We start from the raw sequence: 20,044 nt of genomic DNA on the forward strand, positions 1-20,044 counted from the left end.
AAGCACTATGGGATTTAGCTACTGTGGCTGTAGATCTTCAGTGGTGAACAGTACTTGGTATGAAGGCTCCTCAGTCTACTTGTGCTCTTTCCTGCACCCAGCTGAACCATCGGGCACATACTGTATATACTGTCAATGTACTGAAACACAGATTTAATTCATAAAATAGTTTACAAGGTACTATAAACACAACAGGATCCATAGAACATTCAGGCACGCATCAAGCATAGAGAATAAGCACAGTGTCACCTAGTGGTGACAGGGCTGCAGAATCAGCTCCCACTCTCTATCAACCTTAACGAGCCATTGTTAACATCTCACTCATTCACTCCTTCAGCAAACCAGCTGTATTAAATGTACCAGTTCAGTCTTCTTATATCAGAAACACACACAAGAAAAACATTTGCATGAAGGACATTTATTTACAAATATCTCTTTAAAAGAGGGATGTTTTGTCCTTGTACTGTGATGTACAAGGATGAAATGTTTTCTTTAAAAAAAATTACAAAAATATCAACAAGAATGTTCTTTTTTTCATGTTACAAAGATCAAGCTGGACAGGTTAAAACTGGAAAGTGCTTTGGTCATTAGGGACCTGGAAGGTGTAGCTTTCGGCAGTGGCTTCAGGAACCACGGACTGATCATTTTCATTCTGAAAAAAACAGGGAGACAGAAAAGCATTAGAGGATTCAACAAGTCTAAGCATGTTATGGGGATGGTTTTATGGACTTAAACAGATTCTGCAGACTTGGATAATTTCAGTCAGCTAGGAACGGGTTTGATGTCAATCGAGTATCATTAAATACAGATCACGGAAGCAAAAGGGGGTTTTTATTTTGAAAACTCTGAGAAGCAAAACATCCATTAAACATTAACATATGCACTGTCATTATATTAAAGACACATTTCAGGCTACTGTATGTTACAACACCTCACATTTAGACTTTGGCAACAGTGAGTAGCAGGGAGTAATCACACTCCACTTGTGCCACCCTGCTGGCTCTGCCAAGACTGCTTCCAATGAATCATATTATAATTGACGGTGTCGTCATACTTCTTCTGCCAGTCTTGTAATTCTTTCCATGTTTGCATTCAGCTTGACTTGTTTAAGGATGTAGTTAACATCACAACTAAAAACAAGCTATCCAATCACACTAAGCTGCGGTCATACAAGAATTTGAAATTCAAGTTGGATTTGAAAACAAATCTCTGGGTGTTTTGTGCTGATTACTGTCATAGATATTTCAACCATCATCCAAAAGTTCTCTGAATGCGTCACTTTCACCTGCTGGACCAATCTATTTAAATCTAACTGTAATTTGTGCACGACTTATCTGAAGGGACCCCCATTATCAGCAACACTCACATCTTCAGAGAAGAATTTTTCTATAATGTTGAGAGAGGACTTGTAGACGGCTTCATTGTCATGGGTCTGCAGTGCCTCAATCTTTTCCAGACCACCCAACTCCTCAATCATTAGGCCCAATTTCTCATGCTCCCCTGTTTTGTATGCCATCTGTGGAGAAAGTTTAAAAAAAAACAAAAAACCATATAAGATTAATAGTTCTCTCGTTAGATAGGTGACCGTCCATTTTCATCTGTGACTGTCAACAATCCATCCGCCTCATACACTTTATGATGTGACTGAGAATAAATCATATTAAATTAGTATAACATGTTTCCTAATCTCTGAATCCTACAGGGTTAATCTCCATTTCCCCAGGACTTCAAAATAAATGTCTGCAGGCAGAAGAGTCTGGAAGGGAACTGTTTATAGGCTAATGTATTTTAAATGTATTAAAGTTATTACGTTGCCATGTTATATTGCCTAGTAGCAAAAACCCTTAAGTCTCTTATGCCAGTGTCTTTGTATGTTTTATTCTTTTTCCGTAAGATAAGAGTTTTCTGGGTAGAAAACATGTTTCCTGACCAGCATTTTCAGATCCTAAATGTGCCTTCCATATCATCTCAATTTATCAGGACCAATAGTGGTCTAGTGGTCTGGCATGATGTATTGACTAAGTGTATTGAAGTTTACTGTAGTGTAGTGTTTCTTTATTTTTGCGTTTTTTCTTACTGTCTTACTTTGTGGTGTAGAAAATAAAAATTTGATTAAGTTTATGTTACCACAACAATTTTACTTTACAACTATGTTGCTACATAATGATCAAATAACATTGACAGTAATAGTTGCAGGTATTGTGTAACAATTACAGTGATTAATTTCCTTCAACTTAATCGAGTATAGATTGTGTGCATGCTGATTTTCCAATATTTACACAATCCACTGAAATGAATGGATTGGCTCTGCAGTCAACCTAAGAGGTGACCTGAAAAGTTAGTCAGGCTGAGACATGGCACATTGTGTTACTGCAGCACTTTGTTTGCACTAGGCAGACAAACTTGCTTTGAGCTACTGCAGTGCAAAGATAGAAACGGGGTCTTGGAAGTGTACCTGTAAAATATTGTAGATTGCATCCAGAATGACCAAGATGATTTTGCTGTCTTTGGCTGTCAGCAGATTGAGCAGAGGCTCCAGCACACCGCAATGGACCAGGTAGGCCACCTGCTCCACTGTTCCACCACTGGTATAATTTGTGGCAGCCCACACTGCTTCCTTCTGGGTCTTGTAGTCTCCCTAAACATAAATGACATCTGATGTTTTCAACCAAAGAAGCGTGCACAGATATACTAGAGCGACTAAATTAGCCCTCATTCATTAAAATGAAATCAACGTTACCTAGTGACTGAGAAAATGACTGTAACTTATAAAGTACTAACATAGTGTATAATCTACAGCAGGCCATAGAGAAGACGGGGAAAAGTAATTGTGCTGATCAGGTTAGGCCAGTTCTCTGTGACTGGTAAATAAACATCTTGAATGTTAATAGAGGGATGTGTTGTTTAGTAAGTGCAGCAGAGCAAAGGAAAACCAATCAAATATAACTAAGTTAGTTATTTGTAATACTGCAAGTATCAGAACTGGAGTTGGAGCCCAGGTGCTGCCCTGTGGCTGTTTGATGCTCAGGAAAGGTAATTAGGATGGGTAACATGCAGGAATCCCCACGCTATTCAATGAAATAAACTTTGATTTATGGATTAATCAGTCTCCATATTTTCTGTATGCTCCTGTGTTCTGACCTGTTGGAGGACCTCCACTAGGATGGGGATAAGGCCTGCATTGATGACCTCCTGGATCTGCGATTCCTTGCCAGCAGTGATATTGGACAATGTCCAGGCTGCCTCTTTCTGGATGTTGGGTTTTGGGTGGCGCAGCAGGTTACTGAACATCGTTAGGGCTCCTGCATTCAGCACACACTGGGTCTGCTCATCTGTCCCAGTCACAATGTTGCCAAGTGAACGCAGAGCTGGAGTCTGGAAATTGATGGGAAGTAAGTAAATTATCTTTAGTATTTGTGATTTATAGGAGAGATGTTGGTGATCCTTGATTGTCTTTTGAATGTATGTGTTGTACTAACTGAATAAGAGCACTGTAGACAGTGCACTGACTGCTACTATGAATGTCAAAACCAACATTAACTTCTGATGTCAACAAACTCAACACCACATACCACAACAGAGAGCTCCCCGCAGCCTAGCAGCTGTGCCAAGCGGGGCACCAGGCCAGCTTGCACCACCACGTCTATCCTCTCATTAGAGCCGTCGGTTAGGTAGGAGACTGCCCAACAGGTGTCAGCCAGAACCTCCCTGTCATCGTGGTGCAGGAGACGCACCAGGGCTGGAAGCAACTGCTGCACCGCTGTCAAGGGTGGTGCCGGGTTCTTGTTCCGACAAAGGTTGGACAGCGTCCAGGTGACATTCCGCAGGTAGCCCGACTGGCATGGTGGATTAAGAGTAGAAAGTTATAGAGTTATTCTAGAACATCAAAGCGTCACAACAGTTGTATGCAAAGTTAGGTTACCTCTCCGTAAGGAGAGCAAGTTCAGTATTCAACAAATCTAAATTGATACCTTTCTCCAAAGAAAAGAAAATGACACCAGCGTCTCAGGATCAGTTCAGTTACTTTTAATAAATAAATTTTTTTTGTAACAACTGCAATTTCAAAAAACGCTTTGTAAATGTTAATGGTAACTCTAGCAAATAACTAAATCCCTGCGTAAGCTTTCTCAAGGTGCATAAGCACAATTCAATTTAAACATTTCTGCTGCTTGCTAAAGGCTTCTTCAAGCCTCAGACCACATGCCAGCCTGATAAGATTCTAGACACTTGGTGCTAAAATGTGTCCCATGTGAACAAAAATGTAATGGTCTCACACATATTCCTGATCACAGTAAGGGAAAGTCTAGTTAATTCTGCTGAGTATTCATGATATGACAAATACACCAAATCTACTTGTCAGCTGCATTTTGTGGCAAGTGTGAACAGAAGCCTTCCTCTGAACCTAGATAATTTGGATGTACCGGTATATGGAAACAACATACTAGGTTTTAATAAGACATTGCCATTGATAAACAAAAATGGCTGTTAAAAACAGCAGTGCAGTGTTTGATGGATACTTACAGGAAACACAGACAGGTCAGGGGCAGCAAGCAAGGTTAGAAGTGGCTGGAGACCGCCATGTTTGATCACCAAGTCTCTGTAGTTGGATCCGTCACCTACATTGGTGGAGAAGAAGGCATATGTTACCTGTCTGTAGTGCAACGTGAAAATTGCACTAGGCAACTGTGGGTAGTTATCGAGAATACTGCATCATTTGGTTGAGCATTTCAAAGAGCAAGCACCACATTTAATGCCTCAGCATTTTATTAAGTTATCGTAATATGTCAGAGCTTTTTCTTATGATGATCATTTTTTTTAATGTGATAGACCTAGGTTCCTTATTACCTTGCATAATTCACCTTTGGAACAAGAACTCAACGACACACTTTTACACTCAGTACTACAGCCTGCATAAACCAGCGACACTTCCAGACAAAACAAATGCAGCATAATTACACAAAGCAACAACAGCAACACACACACAGAAAAAAATCACAACTGTTGAGGCAAAGACGCTGAACACTCGTAACACTGTATGATGTCGTAATGCAGCAATTGAAGTAAAACAACCAACTCAAAAACAGAGATGTTAAGCATTGTCAGGCAACAGTACCTGCAATATTTCCCAAGGCCCAAATGGCCTGCTCACTGATGTGCGGGTGCGGAGAGGTCACTAGGTAGATGAAGGCCTGGATGGCTCCTCCTTCCACTACTGCAGTGGTCTGCTCTGAGGTACCTGAGGCGATGTTGGTCAGGGCCCAAGCTGCCTCAAACTGGATGGGAGGGCATTCAGACATTGCCAGAAAACTAACAAACTTTTGGATGAGGCCGGCATCAATAATGCTATCAATCGGCGGGTGCTTTTCTCTTGAAAGAAGTCTCCTGTATATCAAGAAAAACATGGTTAAGGTTGCTTCGACTGGCAAAACAGGGGGTTTTGGTCCACAGTGTAGTTCATCATAAACACCGTGTGTTAGCATAAAGTACCACAGTAACAAGACAGGAAAACAAAACTCTTCAATCACGGTTACTTTCAAAATGAGTTTACCTGGCCGCCTGTGTGGCTTGCAGCTGATGATCTAGATTCTGGCTGTTCACACCAACTACAATCTCCTCCACAGACCAGTATTGAGGAGGCTGTGCAAACAGAAACAGAAGAGGATTACTTATCTGCCCAGTAAACCAGGATCAAACTGCAGTTATAAATAACCATCAACATTCACTGGAACATGCATGCAATATGTTTAGGTCAGGGTTACAGGACCAGCAATGTGCAGATCTGAGAGCAACCCAGTCTAACAAATTTTATCCTGGGTTTTGAGACTATTTGTACAAATTGAAAGCTAAAAACCTTCATAGCACTGAGAGAAATCCATGATGGCAGGGACTTCCCTTAAGACTACTGGGAGGTACTTTACAATGAAGCGGTTATCCCTTCACACTGTTACAATTATGTAGACACTTAGTAGTGTACTTAGTAGTGTAGGCACATCCTCCAAATGCCAAACTGATCTTTGGCAACTGAGAAAAAGCAGGGGCAGAAACCTTTCCATGTCAGCTTTTGAGGTTCAACTAGACTACACATTTGCAGGTAAGTGTTGGAGGCAGATATAGCACAGCCATAAAATATAAATGACATAAATAAACGCTTCAAATGTAGAAGACACAAGGACATCAGCTGGGTGTAACGCTCCTTAGTGCCTCCTGTTCACAGCTCCCCGCCAAATCAAGCAGCTAGTGTGTGAGAGGGGCAGTAGAGCTGACCGGGAGCTCAACTGCTCGGTCTACCTGTGAATCTTTCTCTTGGAGAGGAGAGGTTGGCTCGTCCAGAAGGTCTTGGACATTTCTCCTCTTCAGGATCTGATCGTCTTTCTTTGCTTTCCGTAGCTCCACGTTGACTTCCGCTCTCCTGCGCCTAATCTCCTGTAGAAGTCGAAACGCGTGAGAGCAAGATGTACGTTAACTTGGATGTGACGATCAGCGATGTTACACAATTGATGGTCGTATGCTGGTTGTTACAGACAACACCTTACATTGGCATCTTTCCCTTTGTTTTTGAACTGGTTGAGTCGATCTACGGTGTCGTTGGCAGCTGACATTCCTGATCGTTGAGCGAGACTGTCGATTCCACTCATGTTGAAGACACTCCCTGTAAAAATATGACAGAAATCGATAATCGTAAAAATGTCTACTTTCGCTACTATTATCGGTTTAACTTTCTGCTAGTTAGCTAGCTAGCTAACAGACGTCACATTAGCTAGCTCAGCTAACGGTTAACTGTCCGTTTGTCTTAAAGCCAAGCCGGTTATCTAACACCATGTGGCCCATCGCACGCGGAGCCTGTCTGGTAAACCAACACCCATCAACTCGGCTGAAATTCATGAACACGGAAGATAAACACACCCACACACACACTGTACGTACAACCATTGACTAAAACAATTAAATAACAACACTTTAGTCTAACAAGTACATGAAGCGACAGAGCATACACGACGCACTTACCGTTGACGATAACTTGCAATTTTTTTTCTACAATACACGTGACGTCAGTTATATACCGCCCTGTTTTTTGGTGACTTCTGATTGGTCAGTTAGTTCCCCACGGTGAAAAAAAACGCTTCGACAACGCAACCGTTGTCAAAGGCAACCACTGAAAGTATCGCGAGAGAAAACTAGCGCACCGTTTTTGATCCAACTTCTGATTCTCATTATAGACCATTTGCAGCCATGTTTGAAATATCTATGGTACTGGCGGCAACATATGCTATTCGTCACAAGCTGTGAATCAATCGTTGATATCGGTATTCACACCATTTAGTCAATTGTTATTCGTTCTATTGTTTTCAAAATGCTTACTTTTTAAGGTATGCTACGTAATGACCCAGTGGCCTAATGGATAAGGCATCAGCCTCCGGAGCTGGGGATTGTGGGTTCGAGTCCCATCTGGGTCGCATTTAGCTTCCTTTTCAGGGCTACAGTGCAAGTCGCATCTTTCAGTGGTTTGCACGATGAAGAGCGGCAATATACTGAAAGCCCTGGAATCACCGCGTACGCAACATGGACTTGGATAAACAGACAGTCGATCCAACGAGTTCACTCAAAGTTAAACTATAAATGATGATAATTATCCGAATATTAAATATCAGTGCAGAAAAAGCAACACGACATTTAAACTCAAGCATTAAATCTCTTATTCAGTAAATACTTAAAAAGAAAAAAACAGCAGCAGGAATTATTCATTAGGCTACAAGACCCATTTAATCATGAAGCATGTGTCCAGAGTTCTCTGTAATCACTTCTTAGATGTACTTCTGTATTTTGAAAGTATTTGCTGCAAGAATGATTCATAATCATATAACAATACATTAATTACATAATTTCTCCTTTGACAGATGTACCGAGGTGCTGCAGTTCCTCAGTGTGATCACCAGAGGGCAGTGAAGACTCATGATTGTAAACGCACTCGGGTCAGCAGTCACCTTCACCTGGTATGAATGGAGGCCAAAGAAAGATGAGAAGTTGATGTGGGTGTATTTGTTAGAGTCCACCAAATTTGAAACCTTGTGAAAACAAAACAACTGAGTAAACCAATAAGATTTTGAACACTGTGTTCTAACAGCAGATGCCAGAAGGTGAATCTGATTCTAAAATTCTGAAATCCGACAACAGAAAACCGCACAGAGTCACATTTTCCCTCTCACATTGTAAACAACAATGGGAGCCTTTTTAGAATCCATTTATGAATGAAAGGATTGTCCTGCCACTGTGTTTATTTCTGTGTTTGGGACGTCCCACCACCTCCTTTTCCAACCCATCCCATCTCATTCCTGAGCAGCCCGTATAAAAATCCCAGGAATCCCAGCCCTGTAGCAGACCTTGACGTGTGTCCACACTGAACATCCAGGATGATGATGGGGATTATTCTGTTTCTCTTGTTTCTGGGGCTTCCTCTTCACAAGACGGAGGAGCATGTTATCAATGGTGAGTACAAGCAACTTTTATCACTCAGATTTGTACATCTTAATGAAAGCGTAACATGTTGCCTTTCTTTTAGAGTGGGTCTGTTATTTTCACAAGCAACTTACTCTGTTATGTGTTGTTTAACACTGGATATCTGTAGCTTTGAATCTTACAACTACAATATCTGTTAACACAAGATGGTTGTTCTGGCAGTTTTCAGGAATATATCTACAATACAATAAGTACAATAATCTGAGGTGATTTCGTCTGCATTCAATTATTCCTAAACAATTACCAAATGTGAATTAGATAAAGTACTAAGTGAGTTACAGTTTACATTTCATATAACTTTGAAGGATTGGGGGCTTTTATGAATGTGGTTCATTTTAATATGTTGACTGTAGATTCTTATCACGTTAGACAGGCTGAGGTCAGTGAGTGTCATACTGTCAAATAAAATGTCAAGTTCTCATGATGCAAGTCAGTAAGTGACCTCCAGCTGAGGTACAAACACAAACATTTGTCATACCTTATTAATTAAAACAAAAAAAGAGATCCTAAACCATTAAGTATTTTAAGTTACAAGGAACATCCACAGATCTTATGTAAATTAAATGAATCATGTGTAGAGAGTCTTTGTATATGAAACAAATGAAGAAAAAGTCTTAACTTTTTGATCATGTCAACCCAGAGCTGTACACCGTGATCGAAAAGGGTCAGACCAGCTTTGTGGATCCACCGCCGAGCAACCAGAGCCGGCTGCTGGTCAAAGAGCCCTCCCTGCCCATCAATGAGCTCCTAGAGAAGAGCAGCAAGACCGTCGAGTCCAAATTCACTCTCCATCCTCTCCCCTCTGCTGTCTGGCCAAAGCACAGTGACCTGGCCCCCGTCCCTCGCCACCACAGCCCGCACAACAAGAGCAAAAAGGCCCCCAAGAGCGACCGTCTGATGGAGCACAACAGCGAGAAAACCAGAGGAGAAAATGTTGGCCTGCTCCCCAAAACGCTGCTAACAGGGGCCACAGCCGCTGCCAGCGGCAGCAGCAGCAACAACAACAACAACAACCGCACAGTGCAGAAAACCAGCCAGGACACCCAGTCCAACATCAGCCCGCCTCAGCAGAGTGAACCAGAGGGACACCCCAACTCCAGACCCAGGGGTCCACCCCACACGCAGCCTCAGCCACAGCAGCCGGCCCCTTCCCCACGCAGAGATCCCCCTAACAGACGGCTGGACCCGGAGGAGAACCGTCCGGGGAAGTCCGGTCTCTACCAGTCAGGTATCGGTGCAGTTGCCCGGAACAACAGCCGCCCACAGATCGCCTTCAACCGGCGCTCCTCCAGCCTGCTTTACCAGTTTGACATCCTGAGGAGAGGTACGGACACATTTACTGAAACCTGACCTTGGAACCTGACTTGTGTGTTAATACTGAGTTGTACATAGAGGTTGTATGATTTCTTAAAACCCCAAACTTGGACTACATTTTTCAGAAAGATAAAATTATGTAAGAGCCATCTGGGAAAAACCTTTGACACCGAATATCACAGTATTTATTTATTGCTGTAATAATGTGCGTGACCCTGACCTTTAAAGTATGATATCACACAATTATCCTGTCACTTTTCTCTAATGTAAAATGTATATCCTGATAAATATATGAACATTTGAGCACATTAAGGGCCAATGTCCCCTCCAGTATACTGAGATAGGAATTATTTATAAGAAAAATGGCATGATGTGAAAGGGCAGTCAGGAATCAGCGTCAGAAATGATCACAATCAAACATAATCTTACTCACACAAAATGCCATTATTATTGTCTTTTGTAGTATTTTGGTGTAGAACCCGACCGATTAACAGTTAGCTGATATTATCAGCTGTTATTGGACATTTCACAGATACATTGTGTCTGGATCTCTATCATCTCTATCTATCTGTTGTCAAAAATGCTGCAGTATGATTTTTTTTTCTTTTCCTCAGAGCACTGATGTCATTTTAAACAGTAGAGTTTATTGTTAATCAAATATCCGGTCTCCCTTACATATCTTCATCACAAGTGTTTGACAGCCATCCAAATAAGACTGGAAATACGCCCATAAAACACCTAGAAATGAAAGCAAAACTTTATGCCTTTCTGAAAAAATAAGTAAGATGTGCTGTAATATCATGCAAACAGACACATGAAGTTCATGGAGTTCACACTGAGAGTGATAACGACATGAAAGTGTGGGTTCTCACCCTTCCACTGGTAGTTAACGTCCTCTGCCAGTAATTACAACCAGTTTCCTCAAATCACGGCTGTCAGTGTCTTCCTGTGTGTGCAGTCATTTAGGAGCGAGGGATCAGACTGAACCTAGTGCAGAGCCGCTAAGAAAGTTCTGACATTGCAAACACGATGGAGAAATGTAACACGGGTGAGGTCGCGTCACGCATACCACCTCCCCCTGCTCCATGTGGAGGAATGCAATGCCTGGGTTTTGTAATGACAACCTTGTCTTTTTCTAATGATGCTGGAATGAGGAGTCTAGATCCCCGCGGGTCATAACAGACAGTCACTTTCTCTCTTCGTCCTCTCATCCCTCTGTCACGTCCCCTGCTTGTCTTCTTCTCTGCAGAGTCCGACTTCACACATGATGCCTTCTGCATGAGCGAATGCAGGAAGGAGAAGGAGGAGAGAGAGTATTACTGCTACAGTGAATTCGGTATGTTCACGTTGAGGGACTGAGGAAGAGTTTATCAAATGTGTGCAGACAAACAAAAGTAAGATGCAGTCAATATGAACTTTAATGTTTCGGTGAGCTGATGATTTTTGGGCATTTTTATGATAATGGTTGGTCCAAATGGGCCAGTTTTGTCAAATAATTAACATTCGTGAACATATTGAGCCCATCCCAGCAATGAAGGTATTAGTTTGAGTTTTGATAAATGGCTAAACAGGAATTTTATGTCTAGATAACAGGGTAAAAGAACCAGTTTGACATATTGGGATGTAGATATAGATATAGATATAGACATAGACATAGACATAGATATAGATATAGATATAGATGTAGATATAGACATAGATATAGATATAGATATAGATATAGATATAGATATAGATGTAGATATAGACATAGATATAGATATAGATATAGATGTATAGATACATTAAGAAGTTGTATGTACAATGAATGTCAAGCTATGAACGGTCGCCATTTAGCTTAGCCTAGCCTAGCATAAGTCGTGAAATTGGGGAAAATAGCTAGCCTGGCTCTGTCCAAAGGTAAGGAAAACCCTAGTGCGTGTCTCTTTGTAACCTTCAGACAGAGCCATGCTGGCTGTTTCCCACTGTTTCCAGTCACCATGCTAAGCTAAGCTAACATACTGCTGGCTGTAGTTTCAAATGTAACAAAGGAGTGTTTTCTAAATGTCAAACAAATCATCAATCATTCACATTGCGTGTTTAATACAAATCCCAGGTCAACTAGTCGGACGTAATGTAGGTGCTCACTCAGCCTATGATTTTGAAGCTGTTGCTTGAAGGTCCGAAAAAAGTTACATAATGTTGCTTTAACAAATGTTTTTTCATGCCCCTCAAACAGCGATCAATGGGATAGTTCACGACATCGACGTGGTGCGCAAAGGAATACGTCTCATTACGCTGATGGTGAGCAGCGACGGCTTCTACAAGATGAGCCGTCTTTATGTGACCCCAGACAGCTTTTTCTTCAAAGTCCGTCTCCTGGTCCTGGACACCTACAAGTGCAGCAAGCCCTGCCCTGACATCAAGCTCGGTGAGTGTAGCAGGGCTGCATGAAAGCCATGTAAACTGAAACATCTGGATGTGAATGTCTGTGACGGTGTATCCATTAACTATTATAGTTATTAAAACATGTCTGTTGATTAAAACTTGAAGCTACAACAGGGAGATGTGTTTTTTTATGTTAAAAGTTCCTTTTAAATACTCAAGATCAGATTTCAGACAAAAGCTGTGTCCTATGAGACACACTGTGTGCAGAGATTAAAGTGTCAGGAGCCATGAGTTAAAACATATATCACATCAAATTCTTCTTGCGAGTTGTCCAATTCCTTTTCCCCTGATTTCGGCAACAGCAGCAACAACTGCTTTGTTTAGTGCAAACATGAAAACTGGTCTGTTCACTTATTCCCAGTCACTTCAACCTTTCCTCAATGTGTTCCCAAGGGACCAGATACATTATAATGGGCCAGATCTACCACCGGAGGCGCCATCTCCCCACCGACCTCCTGAACCTACTGGGGGGTAAACTGAAGCCCGGAGACGGCCTCCTGCGAAGCAACAGCTACGTCACGAGGTTCAACAAACGGAGGCACCAGAAAGCCCTGGAGGCCACCCGCTCCAGGTGTAGGTGAAGCAAAGATAAGACTATCGCCCCCTGCTGCAGGGGAAGAGACATTGCAGCTCACCTGAACTGATCATAACTAACCCCTCAGTATCGTGCAAGACAGAAGACTTTTTTTTTTTTTCCGGAAAGCTTGTATTTATTTTCTTATGGACTGCGTATGATGTATTCCTGGGTCACTTTCTTTTTCTTTCTCGTCTGTAAAGTTCCCAGTGTAACGGCTTGTGATAGAAAACACAAGCAGCTTCAATGAAGTGGATTTTCCACCAGGTTCGAATGTTTGGGGCACCAAAGAAGGCTGTCCTCTCAGCCCTCTCAGAACAGCAGCTCCAATCAAACTCCTCATTCAACTCATGGCTAGTTCATGAAGTCCCTAAATTGAACTGACTAACAGACCGCTGAGTCGCACTTGACCGAGTTTGGGGTTGTATCCGGTCTTTACTCTTGCCATAACCCAAACACACATGGGAGGATGTACAGAAAGGTTTAAAAATCTACGCATGCTTCTAGTTTTAACAATTAACTATTATATCCAAAACAAAAACCTGTCAAAAAAAAAATGTTGAGGAAAAACACATTTTTCATATAAACATAATGACTCTTCAAAAATAATGCCAGTCTAGGAAATGAAACGCACCTTGGATTTCATCTTACAAATCCATGACTTTAATCAGGATTTATTTGGTTGACTGATGATGCTCCTAAAGTGGTGTTAAATGCAAAATGCAAAATGCTGACTTGCGCTGACATTAGCATTGTTTCATAACACTCAGGACCCGAGTATGTTGTCACTGTGGGTGTTATTAGTGAGCAGGAAATGCTCTGTTACTGTTACAAGGACCAAAGGGAGGGAGTGAAGGGCCTGGAAAAGCAGCAAAAAAAAACACAGTGGAGGAAGAGGAGGAGGAGGAGGAGGAGGAAGAAGGGGGGGTGAAACGGGAAGAGGGAGCACAAGACCTTTGCTTGTCACGAGAGCGGCTTATTTTCCTAACTTTAATTATGTGTCCACCGTGAAATATCTGGGTGGACTGGGACATCAAAAGGGGGCCTTGCTGAATGAGGAGGGGGGGTGTTGTTGTAGGGACTAAGCCATAAATCCAATCGCAGGAATCTGAACCTCTCCGCACCTGGACACATGATCTCGGAAAAAGAGGGCTTCCATCACGTCTCTTCTTGCTTACACATAAACACGTTCTCTCCTGGCCGAGGCCAGTTCTCGAAAAAAGGAGTACTTACAGGCCGGGTCAGAGAGAAGAAGGAGGTGGGGGAGAAAATAAAGACGGTTATGTAAAAATGACACAGGGAGGGGGACTGTTGGGTCTGTCTTTCTAAAGGGACCGCTTCTTATTTAATCAGAAATCCCGGGCTTGATTGTAGCACGACCCCGAGCTGATGCTTCTTACGAAAGGGAAAACGATTTGCACTGAACGCTTACACTGCTTTGCTGTACACGAACCCAATAAAGATGCGTATTTGTTTTGTACTCGATGACCCCGTGAGGTATTTGTTTGTCTTTAAACTGACCCTCCACTCGTGCTATCACGTCCATCTTCCCACTGACTCAAACACTGATTACCATTCCCAGTGACTGCATGAGAAGGAACCTCCGAAGTAAGACGCTCTAATTAGAGTTTAACAACCACGGTCTCTGTCTGGCCTCCGGCAAGAGAGGCTAACTTGGGAACTTGGATGTTGAGGCAGTCAGGGCTAAAGCCTATTTTCTCCCCCTCTGTCCGTCTGTCAGCTGGGCCGGTCAGTTCCCAGGCTCGATGGAAGCCTCTATCTGGGATCAGCGCTGGAGGGAACAGATGCAGCCGGGCAGGAAACAGGAGCCTCGCTCCACATCTTGGCTACTATCGCAGCGGGAGGACATTCCTTTTTTTTTTTTTTTGTGCAGAGGATGTAAAGGAGGAGGGAGAGAAAGGGGGGAGATAGGAGGGGGAGGTGGGAATATATCTTTAAAGTTGCTTCCTGTGTGATAGCTCCCAAACCACAAGGGGGGAGTGATAGAAAGAGGCAGGGGTGGTGGATTGAAACCACTCTGGGTGGGGAGGGGGATTGCGGAGATCCGCGGTGCTCCCAGCGTCCATGCGAGCCTCTGGATTCACTTAGCGGTTTGAGTGCGGCGTGCAGGGAGAGGGAGGTGGGGGAGAAGGGTGTGAGAGGAGAGGGAAAGGTCAACCGTGGAGGTGGCTTTTATGTGTCACGTCAGTAATCTGATCACAGTCCCCCTGTGATGAGCGTGTTCCAGGGGGGCATTAACCTTGTCCTGCAGCGCTCACAAGTGTGCACACATTTCACATAAAGCTCCAGGTAATTGACGAGAGTTAGGCCGAGGTGTGATCTCGGTGTGTAAGAACGGATTAACTTACTCGGGTGCCGTGGGAGAAAAAAAAGAGCTGTGGGTTCTGACCGACCCCCGTTTTTTCTCCCAGTCTCTGTGCACGGCGTCTGTGTTAGTTAGTAATTACAAGTTTTTCATCATGAAGTCAGCATGTTGTTTAATATGTAGGCCTTAAAGGGTAAGTGCCCCCAAAAATGAACACCATGACTACCCGCTCAACCTCTCATCTAGAGTTCATGTAATGTCTTTTGGATTACACCAGGCAAAACTATTTTCTTTTTTTTTTTTTTACATTTTAAAACAAGTCCCCATCTATGTTTGCAATCTATCAGTTGACAGGGAATGAAAGAAACAGATATGCAGCAAAAGTAAATGGAGGACTATTCAACTACTATTTCAGAACAGAAGGATTAAAAAAGAATAGAAAAAAGGAAAGTCCTGAGGCCGAACTTTGACTTTCCCTCTATCCGACTTGTAAAGTTTTGAATTTAAATGTGCCAAAACGACGCCCCTCTTTTTAAATAACTTTCACATTTGGAAAACAAACACATATACAACAGTATAGGAAAAAACAAATCATTTTAATTTAAGTGTGCTGTCAGATTGATTCCTTATAATCTAAATTTCCCCGGGTTCAAACATTTTTTTTAGTGAAATAGGAAGAATTAATGGGCTAATCAGCCGACTGACACATCGATCATTGGACCAGAATAAAGTTGTCGTCGGGCTGCCAGTTGAATAAATCTGCCCCAAAATACACCATTCTAACAGTATTACTTCTCACTGTTTTACAGATGATGTTCAATTATACCTCATTTACACCTGATTTATTTACATTTAACTTCAAGTTATGTGCAAGAGTTGAATATCAATACGTTAACAAACATGGATAGATTAAAATGGCCCCGTCCAGTGTGTCTGCATGGTGAACAGAGCGAGTCAAAGAAAAGCCAACTCTTGTGCAAACTGGTGTCAAAAACATTACTTTATTACCTAGGATGAAATGTCCTATCAAGTACAAAAGAGAATCTCTTCGGAGTTGCCACAATCTGTTAAAAACATAGAGTACTTTTTATCTGCAGTTACATTTCTTCGACATTACTCAAAAAACTGAGAACTTTTCATTGATATGAATAAATAATACAAGAAATGCAATGTCATTATAGAAGTTATGTTGAAGTGGTCGGTTTCTTACAAAAAAAAGAACAACTCTTAACAAGAGTTAACGGTGTCACTCTACCCCATTCAGAAAACTTTATGCTCACAATATGCAGCACTTCTTAATATAAAGGGCAATTTCACCTAAATGTAGAGCTCACTTCAATTAAAGAAGGAAAAAAAAAATAGACAGTTAAAATATACAGGCGGGCTTAGCTGCTGGTTCAAAGAGTGAAAAATAAAAGTTTCTACTGATCTAAAAATCTTTCATCTCTAAATATTTGGACAGCCATAATATACAGTAAAGATTACAAACAGTGGATGAAACACGTCATCATCAGATTACAAAGTGACAGACCTTTGTGTGAAAGACACAGACATGGAGACAGAAGCTACATAATCTCTCAACTCTGCTTTTATACACAAAAATCAAAATCATTTTTATGATTGAAACAGAAACATTTGCTTTATTTCAAACTGTCAAACAACTTAAAGACAACTGTGCCTCATGACCGCTCCCCTCCTACAAAACTGATAATCACAGATTACAAAAAAGTGCCCAAATATGCTAAAAATGTAGCTATAAAATGTTCATTACAAACCCCACGGTACAAAGACTCCCCAGTCCCCACTCAAAGTTTACTCCCAGACATGCTGCCGCAGACCGCAACATAACTGAGTTGATGCTGAGTGGAAAAGTCCATTATCTAATTACTTAACCATGCTTTGAGGGCGAGTTGAGAGACACATGTGAGCCAACCTGTCAACTTCAATGAAATATGCTGGGAGAAGTGGCTGATAGATAAGGGGAAGAGAGACTTACAGACTCAGCCACTGACAAGAGACAAGACGGTGTGTGCATGGAGGGAGGTACAGTACACGTGGGTTAGTTAAGCCTCGGCCTAACAGTCTAACTCGTCTTCTCCTTGACCTTTTTGTCCTTCAGTGAACGGTCAAGTTTAATCAGGAGCTCAGAGCTAGTTCGCTTTCCTCACAACAGAACATGGAATAGAGGTCAGAAGAAGGGGCAGGATGCGGCGGTGGGTGGGAGGGCATGTCCTGGGTGTTTCCCCCTCTGGAAATCGACATGAAAGTAACACGGCCCCCAGACCAGACGAATACCCCTTGAAAGACTCAAATGATGGCAGTCTGGGCCCATGTGTGCTGATGCTAATCTCATGGAGAAAATCATCTTGTCATTTTTAAAAAAAATTTTTTTTCTTTTCTGAGAAATCTAACTTCTATTACGAATGGAGCATCTGAGAGCTACTGGGATCAGGAATGAACGCTGTGATGTACCACTGACAGTCAGATTTGAAGAGGCTCACGCTTGAGTGCAGGGCTACACACCTGAGGGTAAAGTGTAAATAGCTGGGTGCAGTGGAGATGTGTGTAAAACATGACACAGTTCATCTAAAAACTGATTTTAGTGGGCTATTTCTTCAGTTTTTTTCTACAGCACCAGTAGACTTCTGCTTTCACACATGCTGTTGTTAAATACAAAAGGAATTAAAAGGTGCCATATGTAAGATTTGATCACATTTTTGCACTCAAAACAAATGGGTATATCACCAGAGTGAACGCCAACTGCTGATTAACAGTGCAGCAACTTGTGATATTAGCTTACACTGCCTGGACTGGGAGCCTGGAGCACCACAGGGGAGTGTTGGTGTTTACCATCACCTCTTGAGGTACAAAGTAGCTAGGTGATAGCTGGTTAGCATGCTACCATCAACAGATATCTCTGCAGCACAATACATCGATCGACATATTGTCAAACCTGTTGTTTCCTCACATTCTGTTGATTTTTGTCTTGGCTAAAATTCTTACATATTGCACCTTAAACTCCTCTGTGCTGTACATGAATGCAGCATCTGCATTTAGCCACATGTGAAGCATAAAGTGGGGATTTCAGTTTTAATTCAAACGTTAAGAACATTTCCGTTTGAGTCGGGGACTTGGAGGGGATGGGTACGCGTCATAAAATGCGACAGGATGTGTTGTGACGAAATGAAAGTTGCACCTCTGGCCGATCAAAAGCGACACAAAAGAGCGATAAGCTACAGAAGGAACACAGCTCTTTAAGAGTGTGCTGCTGCCATGAGACCAGACTGAACATCCAACCAGCCGACTTCTCATGGATGCATCGGTAGCAGCGGCTGGTTGGGATGAAACAGGCTGACAAACAGTCCGTGGCCACCCCTGTCCCTGGTCCAAAGGCTGGACTTCTCTGCCATTATGTCCCAAGACACTTGTGATGAAAAGGGGCTTTTCATTCTCTGCCTTTAGCGCTGCAGTGGTGTTGGAGGTGTTGGAGGATGGACCATGGGACTTAAAATGAAGGCCTGTCTTTTTGATTTTAGCAGGGAGCTAAGAGGCTGCTGATTGTAGTTTGTTGTTATGAGACCTACGGAGACGGGCAAAGAGAGGAGGAAGAAAACAGTTGGAAAACTTCTGGTCATTTCCTTTTTTATTAAAAGCTTTACAATATGACAAAAATATGCACTAGGGGGAAATACAAAAAAAACAAAACAAAAAAAACATGTTTTGGATGCCAGTGGGTCAGACACTTTGACAGAGACCAAGCAGCCATGTTGGTGAAATGTAATTGAAGTGTATGACGTCGGCCCAACAGTGTATATACAAGGACTTTTTCTTTTTTTAAACTGGAGACTGTCGAGCTTCCCATGTTTAGAACACGAAAGCTAAACTACATTTTTTCTCCAATCTATCTTTACAGTTCCCACAATTATTTCCTTTAGAACATAAAAATAGTCCTTCACAAAAAGATAGAATATGCACATGAAATAACATTATACATGGGTACAGCCAATAAAAAGAAACTAATAAATGTTGCATGCGTTTTTAAAATTCTCAGCTAAGAAATGAGGTAAAATTGTTCTGCTGCAGCATGTTATGACCAAGTCGATAAACAACAGTTCTGTCAAATTAAAAAGATAAATTATGCGTGTGGCTGTGTGTGTGTGGGTGTGTGGAACTGAAGTCAGATTTTATGAACAAAATCATTAGCTTTTTTTGCAAAAACTGAATCTCAAGAAAACTTAATATATTGTCTTACATCCAACCTAATCATAAACAAAATATCAGTCATCTGTTGCAAGAAGTGTAAGAAAATACATTTTCCCTTGAATGCTTTGTGTTACCAACATGGCTGCCATTTTTAGACAGTAGAAACTTTTTTTTTTCTCTTTCCTTTGTTTCTAAAATAAAAAAGGATCACACCTACAGTGTGGCTTAATATTTGCACTTTCTTACAAAGTTTTTAACGCTGTTTTAAACAAGTAAAAACAGCAACATCCGGGTTACCAAATCATTATTTTTTGTTTGTTTTAAGATTGACCCCGGCACCCAGGAGTTTGACATCACAATCTGCAAGAGAGAGAGGGAGAGAGAGAGAGAGAATGGATGGTGTAAATACACGCAGGTGAAGCAGGTCGCCGTTTCAGGCACATACACATGGATGCAAACCACAAGACAGACTGAACTAATGAAAGATAAAAACTGGAAGGAGATTTTACTGCTTCACCTTGTTCCTCAGGAAAAAACAAACAAAAGTAGAGCTAAAGCCATATAGCCAACAGGAAGTATTTGTAAATCAGCCTGTCATTTAAATCTTGTAGTGTGCATCCACCCAAATCAGTCACATCATGCAGTGGTGATGCAGTGAGTGAGTTAAGAGGCATAATTGAGCAGGA

General features: G+C 41.8%; 3 protein-coding genes and 1 non-coding gene across 8 annotated transcripts in view; 2 read left to right on the forward strand and 2 right to left on the reverse strand.

The window, feature by feature from the left end:
- Positions 1 to 398: 398 nt before the first annotated feature.
- LOC119026131 (importin subunit alpha-1-like) lies at positions 399 to 7,143 on the reverse strand. Its single transcript, XM_037110276.1, has 11 exons — positions 7,006 to 7,143; positions 6,534 to 6,649; positions 6,289 to 6,423; positions 5,549 to 5,637; positions 5,114 to 5,382; positions 4,522 to 4,616; positions 3,573 to 3,836; positions 3,142 to 3,375; positions 2,456 to 2,638; positions 1,367 to 1,516; positions 399 to 652 (listed from the first exon to the last, which is right to left on the reverse strand). The coding sequence occupies exons 2-11, from the start codon at positions 6,633 to 6,635 to the stop codon at positions 563 to 565; spliced, it is 1,611 nt and encodes a 536-aa protein (XP_036966171.1). The 5' UTR covers positions 6,636 to 6,649; positions 7,006 to 7,143; the 3' UTR covers positions 399 to 562.
- Positions 5,650 to 14,123, forward strand: LOC119026137. 2 transcript variants are annotated; one of them, XM_037110303.1, is made up of 7 exons: positions 5,650 to 6,091; positions 7,896 to 7,991; positions 8,339 to 8,484; positions 9,155 to 9,838; positions 11,078 to 11,164; positions 12,047 to 12,238; positions 12,649 to 14,123. In XM_037110303.1, the coding sequence occupies exons 3-7, from the start codon at positions 8,409 to 8,411 to the stop codon at positions 12,834 to 12,836; spliced, it is 1,227 nt and encodes a 408-aa protein (XP_036966198.1). In that variant the 5' UTR covers positions 5,650 to 6,091; positions 7,896 to 7,991; positions 8,339 to 8,408; the 3' UTR covers positions 12,837 to 14,123. The 2 variants fall into 2 exon arrangements, with proteins under 2 accessions (XP_036966198.1, XP_036966188.1); XM_037110293.1 differs by having other exon boundaries at positions 7,896 to 8,484.
- trnar-ccg lies at positions 7,382 to 7,454 on the forward strand. Its single transcript has one exon. It is a non-coding gene; the product is annotated as a tRNA-Arg (tRNA).
- Positions 14,124 to 16,137: 2,014 nt separating the features above from the next.
- The window catches only part of LOC119018238 (nucleosome-remodeling factor subunit BPTF-like), a 41,189-nt gene continuing 37,282 nt past the window's right edge, over positions 16,138 to 20,044 (reverse strand). For 3 of the 4 annotated variants that reach the window (XM_037095762.1, XM_037095757.1, XM_037095777.1), the window contains one exon: positions 16,138 to 18,735. In XM_037095762.1, coding sequence (XP_036951657.1) covers positions 18,699 to 18,735 — 37 coding nt within the window. In that variant the 3' untranslated portion in view covers positions 16,138 to 18,698. Of the gene's footprint in view, positions 18,736 to 18,839; positions 19,719 to 20,044 lie in introns of those variants that run through there. The other variant, XM_037095768.1, reaches the window with a different exon arrangement.

This window comes from Acanthopagrus latus, chromosome 1 (genome assembly GCF_904848185.1).
Source record: "Acanthopagrus latus isolate v.2019 chromosome 1, fAcaLat1.1, whole genome shotgun sequence".
NCBI lineage: Eukaryota > Metazoa > Chordata > Actinopteri > Spariformes > Sparidae > Acanthopagrus > Acanthopagrus latus.